General features: G+C 42.5%; 1 protein-coding gene across 7 annotated transcripts in view; it reads left to right on the top strand.

Moving 5' to 3' along the window:
- Positions 1-2,634: 2,634 nt before the first annotated feature.
- LOC123481013 (myosin-binding protein C, cardiac-type-like) overlaps positions 2,635-19,244 on the top strand; it is a 43,903-nt gene continuing 27,293 nt past the window's right edge. The window contains exons 1-16 of one of the 7 annotated variants that reach the window (XM_045217205.1): positions 2,635-2,781; positions 6,053-6,373; positions 8,098-8,271; positions 8,592-8,669; positions 8,849-8,997; positions 9,210-9,327; positions 9,512-9,560; positions 11,877-11,936; positions 12,087-12,089; positions 13,233-13,262; positions 13,536-13,705; positions 14,401-14,533; positions 14,721-14,723; positions 15,082-15,206; positions 15,447-15,552; positions 16,937-17,103. In XM_045217205.1, coding sequence (XP_045073140.1) covers positions 2,757-2,781; positions 6,053-6,373; positions 8,098-8,271; positions 8,592-8,669; positions 8,849-8,997; positions 9,210-9,327; positions 9,512-9,560; positions 11,877-11,936; positions 12,087-12,089; positions 13,233-13,262; positions 13,536-13,705; positions 14,401-14,533; positions 14,721-14,723; positions 15,082-15,206; positions 15,447-15,552; positions 16,937-17,103 — 1,711 coding nt within the window. In that variant the 5' untranslated portion in view covers positions 2,635-2,756. The remainder of the gene's footprint in view (positions 2,782-6,052; positions 6,374-8,097; positions 8,272-8,591; positions 8,670-8,848; positions 8,998-9,209; positions 9,328-9,511; positions 9,561-11,876; positions 11,937-12,086; positions 12,090-13,232; positions 13,263-13,535; positions 13,706-14,400; positions 14,534-14,720; positions 14,724-15,081; positions 15,207-15,446; positions 15,553-16,936; positions 17,104-19,244) is intronic. The other 6 variants (XM_045217209.1, XM_045217207.1, XM_045217210.1 and 3 more) reach the window with 6 other exon arrangements.

Below are 19,244 nucleotides of genomic sequence, written 5' to 3'. Positions count from 1 at the left end.
GAGCCAGAAATCTTTCTGATTGAGAGGGGGTCAAATACTTATTTCCTCATTAAAATGCAAATCAATTCATAACATTTTTGACATGCGTTTTTCTGGATTTTTTTGTTGTTATTCTGTCTCTCACTGTTCAAATAAACCTACCATTAAAATTATAGACTGATCATTTCTTTGTCAGTGGGCAAACGTACAAAATCAGCAGGGGATCAAATACTGTTTTCCCTCACTGTATGTGAACGTCAAAGCCAATGGAATCTGACAATTAGCTAATTTTGCTCCTATAAGTCAATGTTTGCACACACACCTCTGGACCTTTTACATTCCATAGCACGTAGAAACAGGACCCTTTAAAATAATACTGTCAATCATTATTACCAGAATGCTTATAGGAGTGGTAATACAGATGACCACTAGAAGTCCTCAGAGATCTCCTTTCTTAAAGCTGGCTGTATTCACCGACATCTACTCACTATGTTGGAGTGACTGACCATTGTGCACATTTGACATCAATTATACTTGGATGCAATGTAAACAAACAAAAAGACTGTGATAAAGAGCTCTTTAGCATTAATGAAATTGATTTGATACTCTGAGATGCACTGACTTTGGATACACACTTCCTGTTGCTTAACCTTTGGTGTAGCAGCACACACAAACACAACATATTATACATTAGCTTTTGCTAATCAGAATTTAGTATTCAGCCAAGCCGTGGTATAAAGCTTGTATATTTGTATAATGGTACTACATGTGTATTACATACTAACTCAAGGTAGCTCAAGACTTTGGGAAGTAAACCCTTCTGAACATTGGGAGATTGAACCTGCAACCTTTTCGGACTGTCCCCTTGACCATTACTTCCCTGTCACAACCCCTAGACTTGTTCCTGACATGGGGAGGGTGAAGAGGCTTGTCACCCAGCCTTTATCATCTGCTTGTGTTCTGAGATGAAGCACAGACCCTTGCATCCTCCGAGCAAAGGGTGCAATCTATTCCTAGCCTAGGAATTCCAACACAGGGATATTTCTCCCATGCTCTCATTCATAGACTCCTGTTTGAACTGTATGATAGTGTATATGACCAGTTGTTTTTCCGTACTCTGTGCTCTCTGTATAATGCATCTTGGCCTGTTTGTATGTTGGCATGACTCAGTTACATATCTGCACGTGATGAACTCGAAAGCATTTCTATTACTCACACGTCATGTGGTTTTAGTCGACTCATCCTCACATTGTTCCAGCACATCACAGACTGGCTTTAGCAAATCCTCTGGGAATCACAGCCATGTACGCAGAACCCCAGTGGCCGAGCCAGATAATATATAGACATTTGGGCAGCTGTGGAGACTTTACTGGGCCCACTGGCAGCATACAAGGCCACCCAGTCCCCCACCATCCACCCACCCCCAGCCCAGTTATGTGGCAGCCGAAGCCTCTAGGTGTAAATAATTCTGGGTGCTGACACAGCTCTATGATGGGAGCAAAGGGCACAGTCTGCAGTGAAAAGTGACGCAAAGTGGGGTATCCAGGGAGGGCGCCATCAAGAGGCACAGACAATATTATTAGTCGTATTTGCCCTACAGCACCTCTTGGATAAAGCAATTAAGAAATACAACTGAAAAGGAGACATAAAGGACAGGGATATAGTTAGAATAATTCAATTGAATAATGCAAAATCATAGACAGATTGAGGATTGATTTAAGTGAACCCTCCTGCATTTATTACTGACTGAGAAATAAAACGAGGTTGAAAATAAATACATATACTCTATTTATTTTAGGAAGTATAAGGTCGCTTACGGTAATAGCTGGGACACTTGAGACAACTGGGCAGACACAAGGCCAAGGTAAAACACAAAAAGGAAAATCCTAAAATGTTCAGGATGTAGGGTTAAGGATCAGGGTCAGACATGCCTTATTATCCACAGTTAACACTCCATAATATTTTATTCCAGTCAGTCAGTCTGTCAGTCTGTCATGTCCTCGCTATGCCACCGAGCCGAGGCTTCGGACGGTAGGCCTTTACTAATAAGATGCTAAGCTCCAGTGTCTCAGGCAACAGTATATGATTAAACCAGAACATGAATTATTTAGAGAGGGTAAAGGTCACACATATATGTGTATTACTTCCTTGGGCAATTAGGTTCTGATGTAAAATTGACTGCCAATTGGAAGGCTTGTTTTACATGAAAAAGTATTGTTACGTTACAAACATAAAGAAAGGTATTTTGCTGTTTACAGTGCTGCCTGGTCAGAAAATAAATGTTAAATTAACCAGATGGATGATGGAAAGCTGTGCACACGGCCATGGAAGGTTCCTGGAAGTCCTGGTTCACCAGGGGAAAAGAACTCACATTCCTGCCAACAGATAAAAGGAATACTCTAGCCTCTAGAAAGAGACCTCGCTGGACTCAGTTTCTAAATTTAACCCCCCACCTCCCATTCCCACCCTCCCTTGCTTCACCTGTCATGAAGCTGAGGTGTTGGGCGAAGGGACCTTGAAATATGGCCTGTAGGAGGTCAGAGGAGTCTGGGGTTGTGTGAGTGTGGGGTGGAGGAGTAGGGAGGGATGGTGCACGTCTATTATCTCATTGCCGGACAGAGAGGGGATTGGGTCTAGACATCGTGACAAAAGTGGGTGGGTTGGTACTGTTGTGAAGGGGGGTTGCTCAGGAGCCCCACTATTAAACGCAAGGGGTGAGCTAGGAAGGAGTTAGTTAGTTATTGTTGGTTACTCTCTGGAAGAAACGTCCAATCAGAATGCCAGAGCCAGTCAAAAAAACAGGTAAGTGCGCTTGATTAGATTCCATCTCGTTTTACTGCAGCATCATTGTATCACCAGCTGCTATCTAAAGACATCACTGGATTTTCTACCTCCTCTCCCGTTTCCCTCTGTAATAACAAATCCCTCCCAACCTGTGGAACTGGTGGGACTTTTGATCAGTGATCAGCTCATGTCATAGTTTCTTGTCTTCACAGTTGCATTTCAGAGAGGTTACGTTTGAAAGTTGTTGCTGTTACAAGGGGGAACTTTGCCAATACCTGCCTCTTCAGCTTCATATTAACTATGCATGTCTTCTGTGTTGTATTTTTCTCTATTTGATAATCTGTGTGAGAAAAATAACGCTGTCTCCATACTGTGTTTCTTTGACCACACCCTCCTCCATCTTCCAGTCCTTCAGAAAAGGGTCCATGTTCAAGTGCTAAGCAATGCATGTGTTTCAATGGTTTAAAACACACCGTTTTTAACCTACCCAGTTTTGGTTACAAATTACATTAGCGTAAAAGTACAGACCACTTTTATACTCACCCCCATGAAGTCATGATGACAGTTGTCCAACCATCATCTCACATTGCAGTGTTTATGCAGTAGCCTATAAACAAGCATTTTCCCCCCCTGTGGTCTACTCTTTTTAGGTACCAAGAAGAGTAGATAGAATTCTCTCACATAATTCTAATATTCTGAATAATGCACATATGTGCTGTGGCAGGAGTTGTGTAAACAGAGCTACTGCATAAACATGGCTAGGTTATATTGACTACAGCCCACTGTCATTTTCTTCTGGATCATTATGGAGCCAATTGTTACCAAATGAGTCTGCATGGACGTTGTATATTTACAATGCCCTACTTATTTATTTGGACAGTGAAGCTAAAACTTATAATTTGGCTCTATACTCCAGCATTTTGGATTTGAGATCAAATGTTTTATATGAGGCGACAGTACAGAATGTCACCTTTTATTTTAGAGTATTTTCATACTGTATGATATATATATATATATATATATATATATATATATATATATATATATATATATATATATATATATACAGTGGCTTTGAAAGTATTCACCCTGCGAAAGTATTCACCCCCCTTGGCATTTTTCCTATTTTGTTGCCTTACAACCTGGAATTGAAATGGATTTTCTGGGGGTTTGTATAATTTTATTTACACAACATACCTACCACTTTGAAGATGAAAAACATTTTTAATTGTGAAACAAACAAGAAATAAGACCTAAAAACTGAAAACTTGAGCGTCCATAACTATTCACCCCCCCAAAGTCAATACTTTGTAGAGACACCTTTTGCAGCACTTACAGCTGCAAGTATCTTGGGGTATGTCTCTATAAGCTTGGCACATCTAGCCACTGGGATTTTTGCTCATTCATCAAGGCAAAACTGCTCAAGCTCCTTCAAGTTGGATGGGTTCCACTTATGTACAGCAATCTTTAAGTCATATCACAGATTCTCAATTGGATTGAGGTCTGGGCTTTGACTAGGCCATTCCAAGACATTTAAATGTTTCCCCTTAAACCACTTGAGTGTTGCTTTAGCAGTATGCTTAGGGTCATTGTCCTGCTGGAAGGTGAACCTCCGTCCCAGTCTCAAATCTCTGGAAGACTGAAACAGGTTTCCCTCAAGAATTTCCCTGTATTTAGCGGCATCCATCATTCCTTCAATTCTGACCAGTTTCCCAGTCCCTGCCGATGAAAAACATCCCCACAGCATGATGCTGCCACCACCATGCTTCACTGTGGGGATGGTGTTCTCGGGGTGATGAGAGGTGTTGGGTTAAAATTAAAGTTGACATTCTGTACAGTCGCCTCATAGAAAACATTTGATCTCAAAGTTTTAGCTTCACTGTCCAAATAAATACGTAGGGGAGTGTATGTAGCGTAAGTTCTAAATTCAGAGTGCATCATTTCATGCACCACTGCATTCATGTGTAAACATCACTCATCATGTGCCGATGATCCAGTAATGCCTCACAGGATTCCACTTTTTTGGGTCAGACGGAAAGCATTGCCATTCACTGTGGAAAGAGCAACTCAACAGATCAGATGACAATACAGCCTCCTCACAGTATTAGTTACTCAGATACAGTATGTCGGCTAAGACATCTAGCATTCAAGATCTCCCAAAGTATAACAGTCATGGGCTGTTTGAGTAATTTAGCATTAACATCAATACCCTGCTATCAACAGATAATTATTCTGTAGATCAGGTTTTTGTTGAAGTGTCTTTTAAACGTAGAATTAGTCTCTCTACCGATACAAAGATGCTTTGCACTGCATCTGCAAAGGGGTTTTGAATTCCCCAACAGATGAAGAAATAATTTGTGGTAAACTATTTGGACTGAAATAAAACAAGAAACTAGAAGATACAGTTGAACTATATAAGTTAATTGGGTAAACACTTCCTGGTCCTAGTGCTAGCTAGCTAGCTGCTTTGCTTGCTAGCTATTTTTCCTCTTCTTTTTACAATAACTATTGTTATTTCAAATTATGTTTCAACCCTCATATTATATATTTTTTCTGATTTACTTTACTTTATATGAAGGAATTGGAGTGAAATGTAATATATGCATAGGCCCAATAAATACACTGTTGAGGTTAAGGAGGAGATACCAGTCATCACTAGCCTGAAAAAAGGAGGCGCACTTGGAAGCCCAGCACAGGCGTAACATTCTTTCTATACTCGCTGCGCAACTAAAATAGAGTCTCACTAATCCCTCTAGTGTGCTACCTGTGCCCCCGTCACTGGGGTTGCCTGCTGAGTGCATTTATTAGTGGGGCACATATGCATTCTATATTTAAACCCATAGGGTAATCTTGCTCCATATGGAGGTCATTTGTGATGTAATGAGCTGATGGAAACCTTTCCCTGGTTAGAGGGTAATAAAACACCTGATACGACTCACAGAGAGGAGAAATGTTCTAGACAATAAAAACCTCTTATTAACAACACATTGGAAGGCTCTGATATTAACCCACTACAATGCAGATGATTGCAATGATAATATTGGCCTTTTCAGCATTCATCAATTTCAATTGATTCATTCAACTGAATTCAAGACAGTGGTACAATGAAGGTTATATATTATCTTATTTGTAATTTAATCTGAGGAGCTTCCGTTTGATAATGGAATATTATGGTGTATCATCATAGCGCACTTCAAAGGTTTTACATCACAATGTACTGCAAAAATCCATGACAAACTGGGCATCTTAAAGGGAATTATTTCATTCTGACCCATCCCTCCCTCTCCAGTCTCAGCATTTGCCAAGAAACCAAAGACTCAGGTGGCAGAGGAGGGGGAAACAGTGGTTTTTGAGACAGAGACAGAGAAGCCTGATACGAAGGTGAGATGGCAGTGCAACACAAAGGACCTTGTCTCTGGCGACAAGTATGTGATCAAGGCAGATGGAAACAATCACTCACTTACCGTCCAAGCAGTCACCAAGGAGGACGGCACTGCCTATGCTGTGATTGCCGGAGGGTCAAAAGTCAAGTTTGACCTAAAGGTGAAAGAGAAAGAAGTCAAGGAGGAAGTCAAATTGGAAGTGAAGGAGGAAGTGAAGGAGGAGAAAGGTGGGAGTCTATGAGGATGCAGACCTGTTTCCAGTGCCATACTCACCTGTGAGCACAGTGTGAGGAGCACCGAGCACAGAGGCCACCAAACGCCATAAACACCATGTTCGTTGAGCACTGAGCACTGTTTGTTGCACTGCTAGTTGTTATCACCTTGAATCACAGTCTATTTCAGACAATCACTCAGTATGTTTCATTTCATCAAGCACAGAACACAGTGTGTACTGTAACATTCCCTGCATAGTTGATCACACAGCAACATGTGCACTTTTAGCCTGTCAGTAGGTACTGTGTGTGGTTTGATAAGATGGAAACGTCTTGGGTTAGAGAGAGAGTGGCTGTGGAGAGCTCAGACTTGGAGCAGCTCCTGCCTGTCCAGTGCTGCCATGATTCACATCAAACCCTCCCTGATGACCTTCACCCTGGCCTGACACAAACAGATTGTTTCCTCATGAGTCACCACAGCAGCAAGTGCTCAGGATAGATAGCCACAAGAGGCATCTGACAGGAGATAACACAGTGCACATGGAAACTTGATCTGTTCAAAGTTGATCAATTGAAATATTTGCAAGATAAGCGTAGAAAAATTTGTAAAATAGGGACCTTGTAGCAGTCGTAATGGCAGAAATGTTGCAAGAGGCAGGCAGGTTCAGGTGCAGAAGTTGTGCTTTTATTTATGTCAATGGTGATCCAGACTTTCAATTGACAATTTAGACAAAGTAATAAAACATAGTGAATATAATATAATGAAAAACAAAATGCCTAGGGGCAGGCAAACCTGTCTACTGCAGACTCAAGTTGGGGTATAACAGGCTCACATCAGCCTCCTCACAATTATGCAAACTGCCCAAAAACTAAATAAATAATAAACAAACAGGCAATTATGATTCTCTTAGCTCCCCCCTGGGACATACCTCTGTCAAGATGACAGTTAACCCATAACTGGTAATGTAAAATGCATATTAATTCCAAAATCCGTCATTAGCCTACAATGTAGAGTAATAGTCTAAAGCAGACATAATATTCATCAGAACTTATTTATTTCACAATTCACAGTCGAGTCATTCATAATATTGGTGTCCTCGCGGGAAGGCCACCTACAACTATTAGAATGCACCTGCGCACGAATACATTACAGGTAGGCCAACTCAGAGCCATCTATATACTGTATGTGTCTGCGCCTACCCAAAGATTGTCTATTATATTGACAAGATAGTAGATTGACCACCCCAACAATGTAAATACATGTCCTTTAAAGATGGAAGGCAGGCGGGGAGAGGTGAGATCAGATAGGACCATTCTAGCCAACGAGAGGGAAGATACTCGAGTGAACAACAAGCCATAGAGATAGATATCTGCCCCCCCCCCCCCCGATCATTTCATTAGTTCCTGCATGAACGCCGCCCCCTCAAGCATGTCATCTTCCTGCTTGTGTGACACTTTTGATATTCACAACCTGATTGTCTATGCAATTAAAATGTGGGTCAAAAGGGAAATAAAAGTATTATCTGACTTTTTCGAGGGTCCACCAGCCAACTTGACACAACTGTGGGAGGCATTGGAGTCAACATGGGCCAGCATCCCTGTGGAACACTTTCAACACCTTGTAGAGTCTATGCCCCGACGAATTGAGGCTGTTCTGAAGGCAAAAGGGAGGGATGTTTTTACTAACTAGAGAAACATTCAGTTCTATGAGTCTCTTATTGTAAACTCTTTGTTACCAGAGGAAGCCCAGGGTGGAGCAGGGGACCCAGCAGCTCCACATCCAGCTGCTACAGACACTGTAGCTCCAGCAGATGCCCCAGCTCTAGCAGAGACCCCTGCAGCAGCGGACACAACACCAGCAGCACCTCAGCCAGGTGCCAATATACAGGCACATGACACTCCAGGATCTGATGGTTAGACCAATGTTTACAGATTCCTTCCACCGATCCTTTGAGCTACTGGATACACGCTTGTGGTGGTGTTGTAGGGTCACAATGCATGACAATGGATACATTGTAATATACTTCACTGAAATCTTGAAAGAAAATAAAGAACTTGTGCACTGCGCTTGCCAGTATCACAATTTAGCTTTTGTATCAGCCTTACGGCCTTCCACAGAGCTTCTGGGAATAATAAAACATACAAAAAACTAATGATATAACAATACTCTGTAGTTTGCTCCCAGCTTCTCCCTAGCTCTGTCCTGTTTAACATTTTCCTGTTCCCTTGCCAGAAAGTCAAGCCCCTGACACGAAGACAGACCTCACAGGCCTGTTTACAGAGAAACCCCAGAGTGGGGAGGTCGCTGTGGGTGAGTGACACCATTACATTTTAGTCATTTAGCAGACACTTTCCTCCAGAGTGACTTAGTTAGACACCAGACATGGTAACAATAGGGAACAGCACCCCAGAGATCATAGACATTCATGTAAGCCATTCATAAAGATGCTATGGGCATGTCAAGGCATGTTTCTCTACTATTTTGTCCAGGTGAGAACATCAATTTTGTGGCTAAAGTGAATGCTGCTTCACTGCTGAAGAAGCCCACCATCAAGTGGTTTAAGGGGAAGTGGATGGACCTGGCTAGCAAGTCTGGAAAGAACCTGCAGCTCAAGGAACTTTATGATCGTAACTCTAAGGTTAGACTTTTGTCCCATCCATAGGCATGTTACATACTGTTGTCGCCAATGTACAGTTCTGAACATCATGATACAAAAACAGGTTGGACACTGCCATGAGCTGTTAAAAGTTGTTCAGGAAAGTCCTAGAGATCACCTTGCAAAAGACTTCAGAGGTTTTATGGTTTTGGCTGACATTATTATGACCAGGAATTTCTGGCCTTTGTTTTCAGGTCTACACCTTTGAGATGCAGATCATTGCAGCCAAGCCCAGCTTCGCTGGAGCTTACAGGTGTGAGGTGTCATCCCGAGACAAGTTTGACAGCTGCAACTTTGACCTAACTGTGCATGGTGGGTGCCCTCACACACAGTAAAATCAATAGGGGCAGCTTAACAGAAACTACATTTTTTCTCATTTTCTCCTTAGTGCCTTTCCTTACTAAAGCATAGAGTAAATATCAGTTATTTTTATAGTACCTATGGTATAAAAATCAATGATAGAGAAGAGATTACTGATTATTCTATCATGTTTCAGAGGCCCGGGCTGTGGAAGGGTTTGACATCAGGGCAGCTTTCAGGCGCACGTAAGCTCAAACATGTATTTATTTGTGTGTGTGTGTGTGTGTGTGTGTGTGTGTGTGTGTGTGTGTGTGTGTGTGTGTGTGTGTGTGTGTGTGTGTGTCACAGGAGGTTGGTGGTACCTTATTTGGGGAGGACGGGCTCAAGGTAATGGCTGGAGCGGAATCAATGGAACGGTATCAAAAACATCAAACACATGGTTTGATGCCATTCCATTCGCTCCGTTACAGCCATTATTATGAGCCATCCTCCCCTCAGAAGCCTCCACTGGTGTGTGTGTGTGTGTTTGTGTGTGTGCGTGTGCGAAAGTGAGAAGGATTGAAGGGAAAGTATATCACATTGATATTTAGCAAGCTGTATCAACAAAACAACACACATCTACTTTGTACTATGGACACAACAAAAGCATTTTCTCCCAGCCCCAAACTAGCAGTGGTGTGCATATTGTTGGATGGTTATTTAAATCCTTCTCTTTTTTTGTATACAGTATGTGCCACTACACAATAAGTAAATGGGGTGTGATAGTATTTGTACAGTCCTTTGGATATGTGAGAGAAATAACTTTCTGGCAATGCCAACTTGTCAGGAGTGGAGCTGCTAAGAAGAGAAGTGTACCATCAGGAAGGTAGTGGGGGGAGGGGGTTTGCTGCAACATTGGGGGTTCATATCCAAACACTTGGGCCTCTGATTACCAAAAAGACTTCAGGGAAAGGTTTTCAGTCCCTCTTTTTCTTCGCTTTCCTTTTAGGTCAAACAGAACCAGTTTCTGGGAATATGTAACTTCCTCTCTGGGTTTTGAGAAGACAGCCATGGTGTGAAAGAGAGAGGGTTTGACCTAACTAATCTTTTAAAGAGACTACCTCCGATGTTAAATCCACTGGGTCATCCTTTAGCTTGACAGCTTGAACACTGTCATTGTGTCAACTTTGACAGAACCAGCTTCTGGTCTGGAGGTGAGAGAGTACAATAGGCTCGGTTAACAAGCAGCTTAACAGCACACCAACTTTATATGTCACTCAAACTCTCTCTCTGATCTACCTGTCTTTATCAAAACAGCGGAACCAGTTGCACAAACAGTGAGCCGACGGAGTGAGTTTTGGTCTTGCCCCTGGTTTGATGGTATTGAAAGTGTCAGGATGAGTTAAGACACACAGGCTTTTCTGTGGCACTGGTTCTCCAGGGCTGTCGGATGAGAGATATCACTGGAGGAAGTCACTGCCGTGTGTTGTAATTCTACCACATGAACCACCAGGCCCTCGTTTAATCCTGATCGCTTCAGAGATCAGAGGGAGGAGATAAACACTTCCAGCCGCATATAAAACTGCTGTCCTCTCCCTGAGATCCCTCATCCCATTTGATCAGTGTGGTATACAGATTCCATGGGGATTTTGACCAGGTGCTGCCATTCAACTTGAGTGCTTAGTTTTTTGTTTGGAAGATTGTTGCTTCTCATGGTTACGCTAGTACAGGGAAAGCATCTATCTCTCCAACCAACCAACTGTCCATCCATCCTGTCTTCCATCTTTTCATTCATGCAACCACCCGTCATTCATCCACCCCTCATCCATCCATCCATTGATCATCATCTATCTTTCTGCCAGAAAAGACAGTCTGTCTATTATATTTACAGTGCATCACAAAGTTCTCTTTGTTTCTTTCCCCTTTAAATATCTACCAGCTCCCTGCGTTCCACCTTGAAAAAATGTCAAGACCCTGTCTGCTACTGTCTATAATTGTCCCCCATGATGAAATCCGTCCGTTCCTCTGTACGTTAGTCACACGCAATATCTCAGACAGCACTGGCCTGATTTTGAAAAAACTTGGGTGAATGATGAGTCTTGCCACAGAGATCCGGCATTTACAAAATGACACTGATTGGTCCAAGGCAGGAGCCATAGTAATTAACTGACAATTGCTGCATCATTCGTGGGGGACATTTACATTTTAGTCATTTAGCAGACCCTCTTATCCAGAGCGACTTACAGTTAGCGAGTGCATACATTATTTTTATTTATTTTTCATACTGGCCCCCCGTGGGAATCGAACCCACAACCCTGGCGTTGCAAACACCATGCTCTACCAACTGAGCTACATCCCTGCCGGCCATTCCCTCCCCTACCCTGGACGATGCTGGGCCAATTGTGCGCCGCCACATGGGTCTCCCGGTCGCGGCCGGCTACGACAGAGCCTGGACCACATGTTTACTGTTGTTTTCAAGGGTGCAGCTCATCTCTTATGGTGATGATGATAACCACACTATAAGAATACATTTCTTTGATAAAGTACTGACATTGTGTTATTGGTGCTGATATTTTTTACAGTAGTGTGGATGGAAGTGAGGAAGCAGGAGAGTTGGACTTCAGTGCCTTGTTGAAGAAAAGGTGAGTGTGAATTATCTCAGATTATTTCAGACCAAAAAGTTGAGTAACATTAATATAATTATTTTCAAAATCAGAAAGCTTGTTTCTCTTGGGCATATTATCTCACTATGTTCATCTCGCTTTGTCACCCCCCTCCATTTCACTATACAGAGAGTAAGTGACTACTACTACTTTACCTAACAGATTGGATTAATGGACATCTTTTCCAGCTACTTTATCACTAACCTGACTTCAGGTCTGTCTTGCTGTCTACTAACAATGCATCTTGAGTCCTCCTGCTAATCTCGCACTGGTCCCAGACTACTTCTGCCTAGCCCCTCACACCCCTCATGCCCTATAGAAGGCTCTGTCACTTCTACCACACAAGCTAGAACACATAGAGCAGTACACTCTTAAAAAAGGTTCCAAAAGGGTTCTTCGGCTGTCCCCAAAAGAGAACCCTTTTTGGCTCCAGGTAGAACCCTTTTTGGTTCCAGGTAAAACCCTTTTGGGTTCCATGTAGAACCCTCTGTGGAAAGGGTTATACATGGAACCCAAAAGGATTCTACCTGGAACCAAATAGGGTTCTTCAAAGGGTTATCTTATGGGGACAGCCGAATAACCCTTTTAGGTTCTACATAGCACCTTTCTTTCTAAGAGTGCAGAAGACTTAGCACACATCTGAATGTACTAGAAGCTTTCACAACACTTTGTGGTCTGCATCTGTTTCTTCTCTATGAGTGTCACTGCTTCATCACAATGAGTCATCACTGACTCTCAAGACCTTCCTTCCATATCCAGTCACGACTCCGCCTGTTTTAAAAGCACTGGTTTATTTCCGCCCCCATCACACACAAACATTGTTCCATCTCACTCAATCCCTTAATGTCAAACCCATCTCCTAGACTAGTGGATGTCATGCCCTGGCATTTACCTTGATGTCATGTGTTGACCTATACTGGCAAACACATTTTTTTTAAGGTCTCTTGTTTGTTGAAAATGTGAATGTTTTTTTCTCCAAAATTCATAATGCAGTATAAACTATTCTGATTTGATGTTCTGTATAATTCAGATTAATCGGAATTCATTTTCAAAAAATTTTTCAATAGCTATGGCACTTTTCTGTATGTCTGCAGACCATTGCAGCAGATATTATATTTGTTGTAGTTATTCCGCTGGTTTGCTGTCTTCATGGATTGGTTCTAGGGTGCTATAATTCGATTTTGGGTACTGCAATGTATATTTGATGTGTGTATTAATTTGTTTGGTTTGTCTTGTCATGCCTGTCGCTTGGGTTCTGCTTCGGAATGAGTGCAGCAGTTTTTTTAAAGGTTCACCAGGTCATCGGTAAGAAACAATTGTTGTCTATGTAATAATATGCTCTGTGATTGTTATGTGAAGACTGCAATGAGTTTTTGAGTGAAACCTGAATGCAAATTTGACTTGTAAAAATGTAATGGAAAATTGCAGGTAATGAAGAAAATGTATAAATAGGCCTATTGAACATGAGTAGGCCTAACTGTTACTGTGCATGGTCTGTAATGCAGCCTAATGATAATGCTAAGTGATGGCTTCAGACATTGGCTTACCCTGTCCCCTTGTGTCCTCTTTCTGTGCCAGTACCTCTAAGTCCCAGGTCAAAAGTGAGCCTGATGGGGATGTATGGGAAATCCTCCAGAAGGCTCCAGCCAGTGAGTATGAGAAGATTGCCTTCCAGTATGGCATCACAGACCTGCGTGGGATGTTGAAGAGGCTAAAGAAGATGAAGAAGGAGGAGAAGAAGAGTGAAGGTTGGTGTCTCTATCTTTGTGAAACCAACACTTATCCTTCAGCTAATACATTATGCATCCTGTGTAAGGGTTGGTGTGAGGTGTGACCCAGGTGCAGTGCAGGATAGACAGTAGGCAGTAGGCAGAGATAGTGAAACAAGGATCTTTACTGGTGGTCCCGAAGCCAGGATACAAAACAACAGACTATACACGAAAACAAATGAGGAGCACATAGGTCTCCAAAAAACAGGCTGACAACAAACAATACGAAATACTAACTCTGACTGGAAAAAGACAATGACACAGGGAGAACACTTCTCGAGTACCTGTAACTCCGTCACGTGATCCGACACTGATATGTACTGCTTGACATCAAGGAACTAGCAGAGAAAACTGAGCAAGGGAACACAGGGAAGTGAGGGCATAAATACACAGGTGAATCAGATAGCCAGGGAGAGTAAATGTTACCTCTGTTGCACAGGAGGCTGCTGAAGGGAGGACGGCTCATTATAATGGCCGGAATGGAGTTAATTGAATGGCATCAAACACATGGAAACTATGTGTTTCATGTAGTTGATACCATTCCACCTATTCCGCTCCAGCCATTACCACGAGCCCGTCCTCCCCAATTAAAGCGCCACCAACCTCCTGTGCTCTGCATGGTTAACTATAGGAAAGGTAATTGCTCTCCATGTGTCTGTGTCTCCAAACCCCAGCTTTCCTAAAGAAGCTGGACCCTGCCTACCAGGTAGAAAAAGGGCATAAAATGAAACTATGCATTGAGGTGGCCAATGAAGATGTAGATGTAAAATGGCTGAAGAATGGACAAGAGATTCAATCAACTGGAAGGTAGCCATGAGCGGAAAGGGTTTTCTGAGCTTGCATTCAACAAACTGAATGAATTACTGATGTACCATCTCTTAAAAAACGTGTGTACAACACATACGTATTCAGCAAATCAACAATACAATTTCTCTTCCCTACCCCCACAACACGTGGATGGACTGTGCTGATCTTGCTGACCTTTCATGAACAGCAAGTAAGTACTTTCATCATTTCAAGCAGCACATCTGAGATTTTTTTATCTAGGTACCGACAGTAGCAAAGGGCTCACTCCATACTGAAATAAGCCATTGTCAACCATTGTAAATATGGAAGCTTTTTTGGGTCTCCACACTGCTGTCTACTCTGAAAACAATATGATGGCTGATGTAAATCTGTTATGCTATAAACCAATTAACCAACTATCTATACAATGTATCATCAAGAAGAAGACAGTGTTACACAGAAGGCTTTTGTGATTTGAATGTTGTCTGTCAAAAAGAAGGGAAATGTATTTTATAAAAGATCTTGATGAATAATTGAGTGGATAATGAAGGTTCTTGTCCATCTACCAGGTACATCTTTGAGAGCGTTGGCAACAAGCGGTACCTGACCATCAACCACTGCTCTCTGTCAGACGATGCCACATACACCTGTGTGGTTGGAGATGAGAAGTGCACCACAGAGCTATTTGTCAAAGGTACATGTGAGACAACTGAAAGTGGACAATCAACGGTCCAACATCAATGTTTCATTTGTACACCAGTTTGAATGCATTTCACACTGACATTCTATTTGTGCCTGTGTGATGTTTAAGATAGCATCATGACATAACAAGGGACAACAAGGGAAACTCACAACAAAGGAAATATGATTATTTGCTAAGATGCCTGGTGGTTTAATTGTGGTTCTTATTGTTTCTTTCTCTGTGTGTCTGCAGAGCCTCCTGTCACTATTACAAGTAATCTGGAGGACCAGATGGTTATGAAGGGTGAGCGGGTGGAGTTAGAGTGTGAGGTGTCAGAAGAAGGGGCTGCTGTCAAATGGTAAGACATTCCCTCAACCCACAAATCAAACTCAAAAACCATAACTTCCTTACCATAGCAGGTGTGAGGAGGTCAACAATGGGAGCCATACCAGACAGGATCTTAAGATTTACAACGTGCCAAGTCCCTGACCCAGGACATCAAAAGCATGGTCTGGCATACTGTTCACATTAAGTCACTTCACAACAACTCGGAGAGACACAACAGATGGCTGGAATAACTAATATGGGTGACATAGTGGTACAGTAGGTTTCGTATAGGAAATAGCTGTATTTTCCGTTTCCCTTGATAGAAGTAATCCACATATCAGATATTGGTTTGAGGATAACATTACTCTGGTTGTAAGGATTGAAACAGTAGTCGTTTTTGAGTCTGTGCTGCATGGTGCACATTCCTCACATGTCCGGTAGATGGCATTTGTGTCGCTCATGGCTGTAACGTGTTAGTCACCCCCAGGCTGTGACTTCCCTGATTGACAGATATATGCTGACCTGCCTGTCACAGTGTCTCTGCCACAGGACTGGGCTGTATATCACGGTGTCTCTGCCACAGTGTCTCTCTCACAGTGTCTCTGCCACAGTGTCTCTGTCACAGTGTCTCTGTCAAAGTGTCTCTGTCACAGTGTCTCTGCCACAATGTCTCTGCCACAGGGCTGGGCTGTGTATCACAGTGTCTCTGCCACAGTGTCTCTGCCACAGTGTCTCTATCACAGTGTCTCTGCCACAGTGTCGCTGTCACAGTGTCTCTGTCACAGTGTCTCTGTCACAGTGTCTCTGTCACAGTGTCTTATCCACAGGGCTGGGCTGTATATCACAACATGCAGTAAATTATCAGCCACATGAAAGGTCACACAGGGCTGTTAGCACCTCCCCTGTCCTTTAGCGTAACAAGAAAGTCATCGTGAATTATGGTCACCCATCTAAAATACAACAGGGTGATGTTCCTGGAATTGGGCCTAACCATGGGCACAGAAATAAATACCTATCTGCCAGTTTGTTTCTATGGGCAAACATACAGTATCAGATTGCCATGATACCACTGTTAATACCTGTGCAACTGTGCCTTCATTGGTGAAAATTAAATAGTTATTGTAAAGTGATGACCTTTCAGAAAAGTGACATGTTGAGAACATTTGTCAGTGCCGATTTGTAATGCAAAATGGCTGACAGTGATACATCGACAACTCTGTAACACATTCACTAGATACTGTCTAACATAACCTCAAATCAGAGCTGTTATAGTGACACCTCTGACTGTTTATAAAGTCTTTATATAGTGTTGCTTAATATATAGAAATGTAGATGTAGAAATGTAGATTCAATCAATCAGACAATAATGGAGAATTTGAGACTGCTGGTGCTCATGTGGGGCTCTGTCTATGCAGGGAGAAAGATGGTGTGGAGCTGACAAGGGATGAGTCCTTCAAGTACCGCTTCAAGAAAGATGGCCGCAAGCACGTCCTCATCATTAATGAGGCAACTAAGGAGGACTGTGGCCACTACACAGTTAAAACCAATGGCGGTGAATCTATGGCTGAACTCATGGTGTCGGGTAAGTGCTCACGTCAGACAACATAACAGAATGAAATACATCTCTGCTCAACAATTTTGAACATGATAGCTAGCATCCGGGGGTCCAACCACCTGCAGTCCATAAAGCATGTCCAGTTTAAGGACAGACAAAGTAATCTTTGAACTACAGTACTGGGCTGAAGATACAGAAAACATTGTGAATCACCCTCCACCGATACCCAGCCTACTCTTGTGTTCCTGTCACTCCAAGCATGCCCCTGTTCTGCCTAACCTTGAAACATGGCTGCCCAGGCCATCAACCATGCCACTATGCCAAGGTTACAGCACAGACACAAGTCTGTCCAAATGCCGGCTAAAGTTAGAAGACATGGCCACATATATTTTATCTGAAGGGTACAGGCTGGCGCGGGTGACCCTTAATTGTCTATCTGTCTCTTTGTCTCTTTGTCTCTCTCTCTCTCTCTCTCTTTCTCTTTCTTTCTCTCTCTCTCTCTCTCTCTCTCTCTCTCTCTCTCTCTCTCTCTCTCTCTCTCTCTCTCTCTCTCTCTCTCTCTCTCTCTCTCTCTCTCTCTCTCTCTCTCTCTATGCCTGTCTCTCTGTCTCTCTCTCGCTCTCTGTGTTCCTTCTCTCTCTCTCTCGCTCACTCTCTCTCTCTCTCTCTCTCTCTCTCTCTCTCTTTTCTCTCTCTCTCTTTGATCTCTCTGTGTTCCCTCTCTCTCTCTCTCTCTCTCTCTCTCTCTCTGTTCCTCTCTCTCTCTGTTCCTCTCTCTCTCTCTCTCTCTCTCTCTCTCTCTCTCTCTCTCTCTCTCTCTCTCTCTCTCTCTATTCGGTTCTGCTGTATGTTTCATTTGTTCTGTATATCTAATTTTTGCCAACAGGGGTATATTTATAGGGATATTCCCGAAAAGATATTCAGGCAATACAGCAAACTGAAAATGTTGTCCTATTCCAGAGAGTATAGAGAATAACCCACAGGCGACGAGGTAGAGAAGTTGGATGATGACCATTCAATGGAAGCGAACGTAGAAGAAAATCTAAACGACCGTAGGACCAAAATTAAATAACAATATTAATTTAAACCGTGATTGAACAACAACCATCAATTCACAACGTCACTTCAGCATTTTCAACTATGCAGAACCTTAGCCATGTCACAATGACATCTAAAAAACACCCATTCTCCACCATCTCTTAACTAAGCATCAGTTTATGACCATTTCACAACCCTAACATGACCATAAATGCCCAGTCATTGATGTCAAGAGCTGCAGAGTGCAGACATTGGTTTTGCTGTCCTAAAGATAGACCTGCAATATTTTTTGACAATTTTTTATGTAGATGTAAATTACATATACAGACATGTATGTTTGTACAGTGGGGAAAAAAAGTATGTAGTCAGCCACCAATTGTGCAAGTTCTCCCACTTAAAAAGATGAGAGAGGCCTGTCATTTTCATCATAGGTACACGTCAACTATGACAGACAAATTGAGAAAGAAAAATCCAGAAAATCACATTGTAGGATTTTTTATGAATTTATTTGCAAATTATGGTGGAAAATAAGTATTTGGTCACCTACAAACAAGCAAGATTTCTGGCTCTCACAGACCTGTAACTTCTTCTTTAAGAGGCTCCTCTGTCCTCCACTCGTTACCTGTATTAATGGCACCTGTTTGAACTTGTTATCAGTATAAAAGACACCTGTCCACAACCTCAAACAGTCACACTCCAAACTCCACTATGGCCAAGACCAAAGAGCTGTCAAAGGACACCAGAAACAAAATTGTAGACCTGCACCAGGCTGGGAAGACTGAATCTGCAATAGGTAAGCAGCTTGGTTTTAAGAAATCAACTGTGGGAGCAATTATTAGGAAATGGAAGACATACAAGACCACTGATAATCTCCCTCGATCTGGGGCTCCACGCAAGATCTCACCCCGTGGGGTCAAAATTATCACAAGAACGGTGAGCAAAAATCCCAGAACCACACGGGGGGACCTAGTGAATGACCTGCAGAGAGCTGGGACCAAAGTAACAAAGCCTACCATCAGTAACACACTACGCCGCCAGGGACTCAAATCCTTTAGTGCCAGACGTGTCCCCCTGCTTAAGCCAGTACATGTCCAGGCCCGTCTGAAGTTTGCTAGAGTGCATTTGGATGA

Source organism: Coregonus clupeaformis, unplaced genomic scaffold (assembly GCF_020615455.1).
Source record: "Coregonus clupeaformis isolate EN_2021a unplaced genomic scaffold, ASM2061545v1 scaf0964, whole genome shotgun sequence".
In the NCBI taxonomy this organism is placed as follows: domain Eukaryota; kingdom Metazoa; phylum Chordata; class Actinopteri; order Salmoniformes; family Salmonidae; genus Coregonus; species Coregonus clupeaformis.
This window is presented reverse-complemented; position numbering and strand designations above follow the sequence as displayed.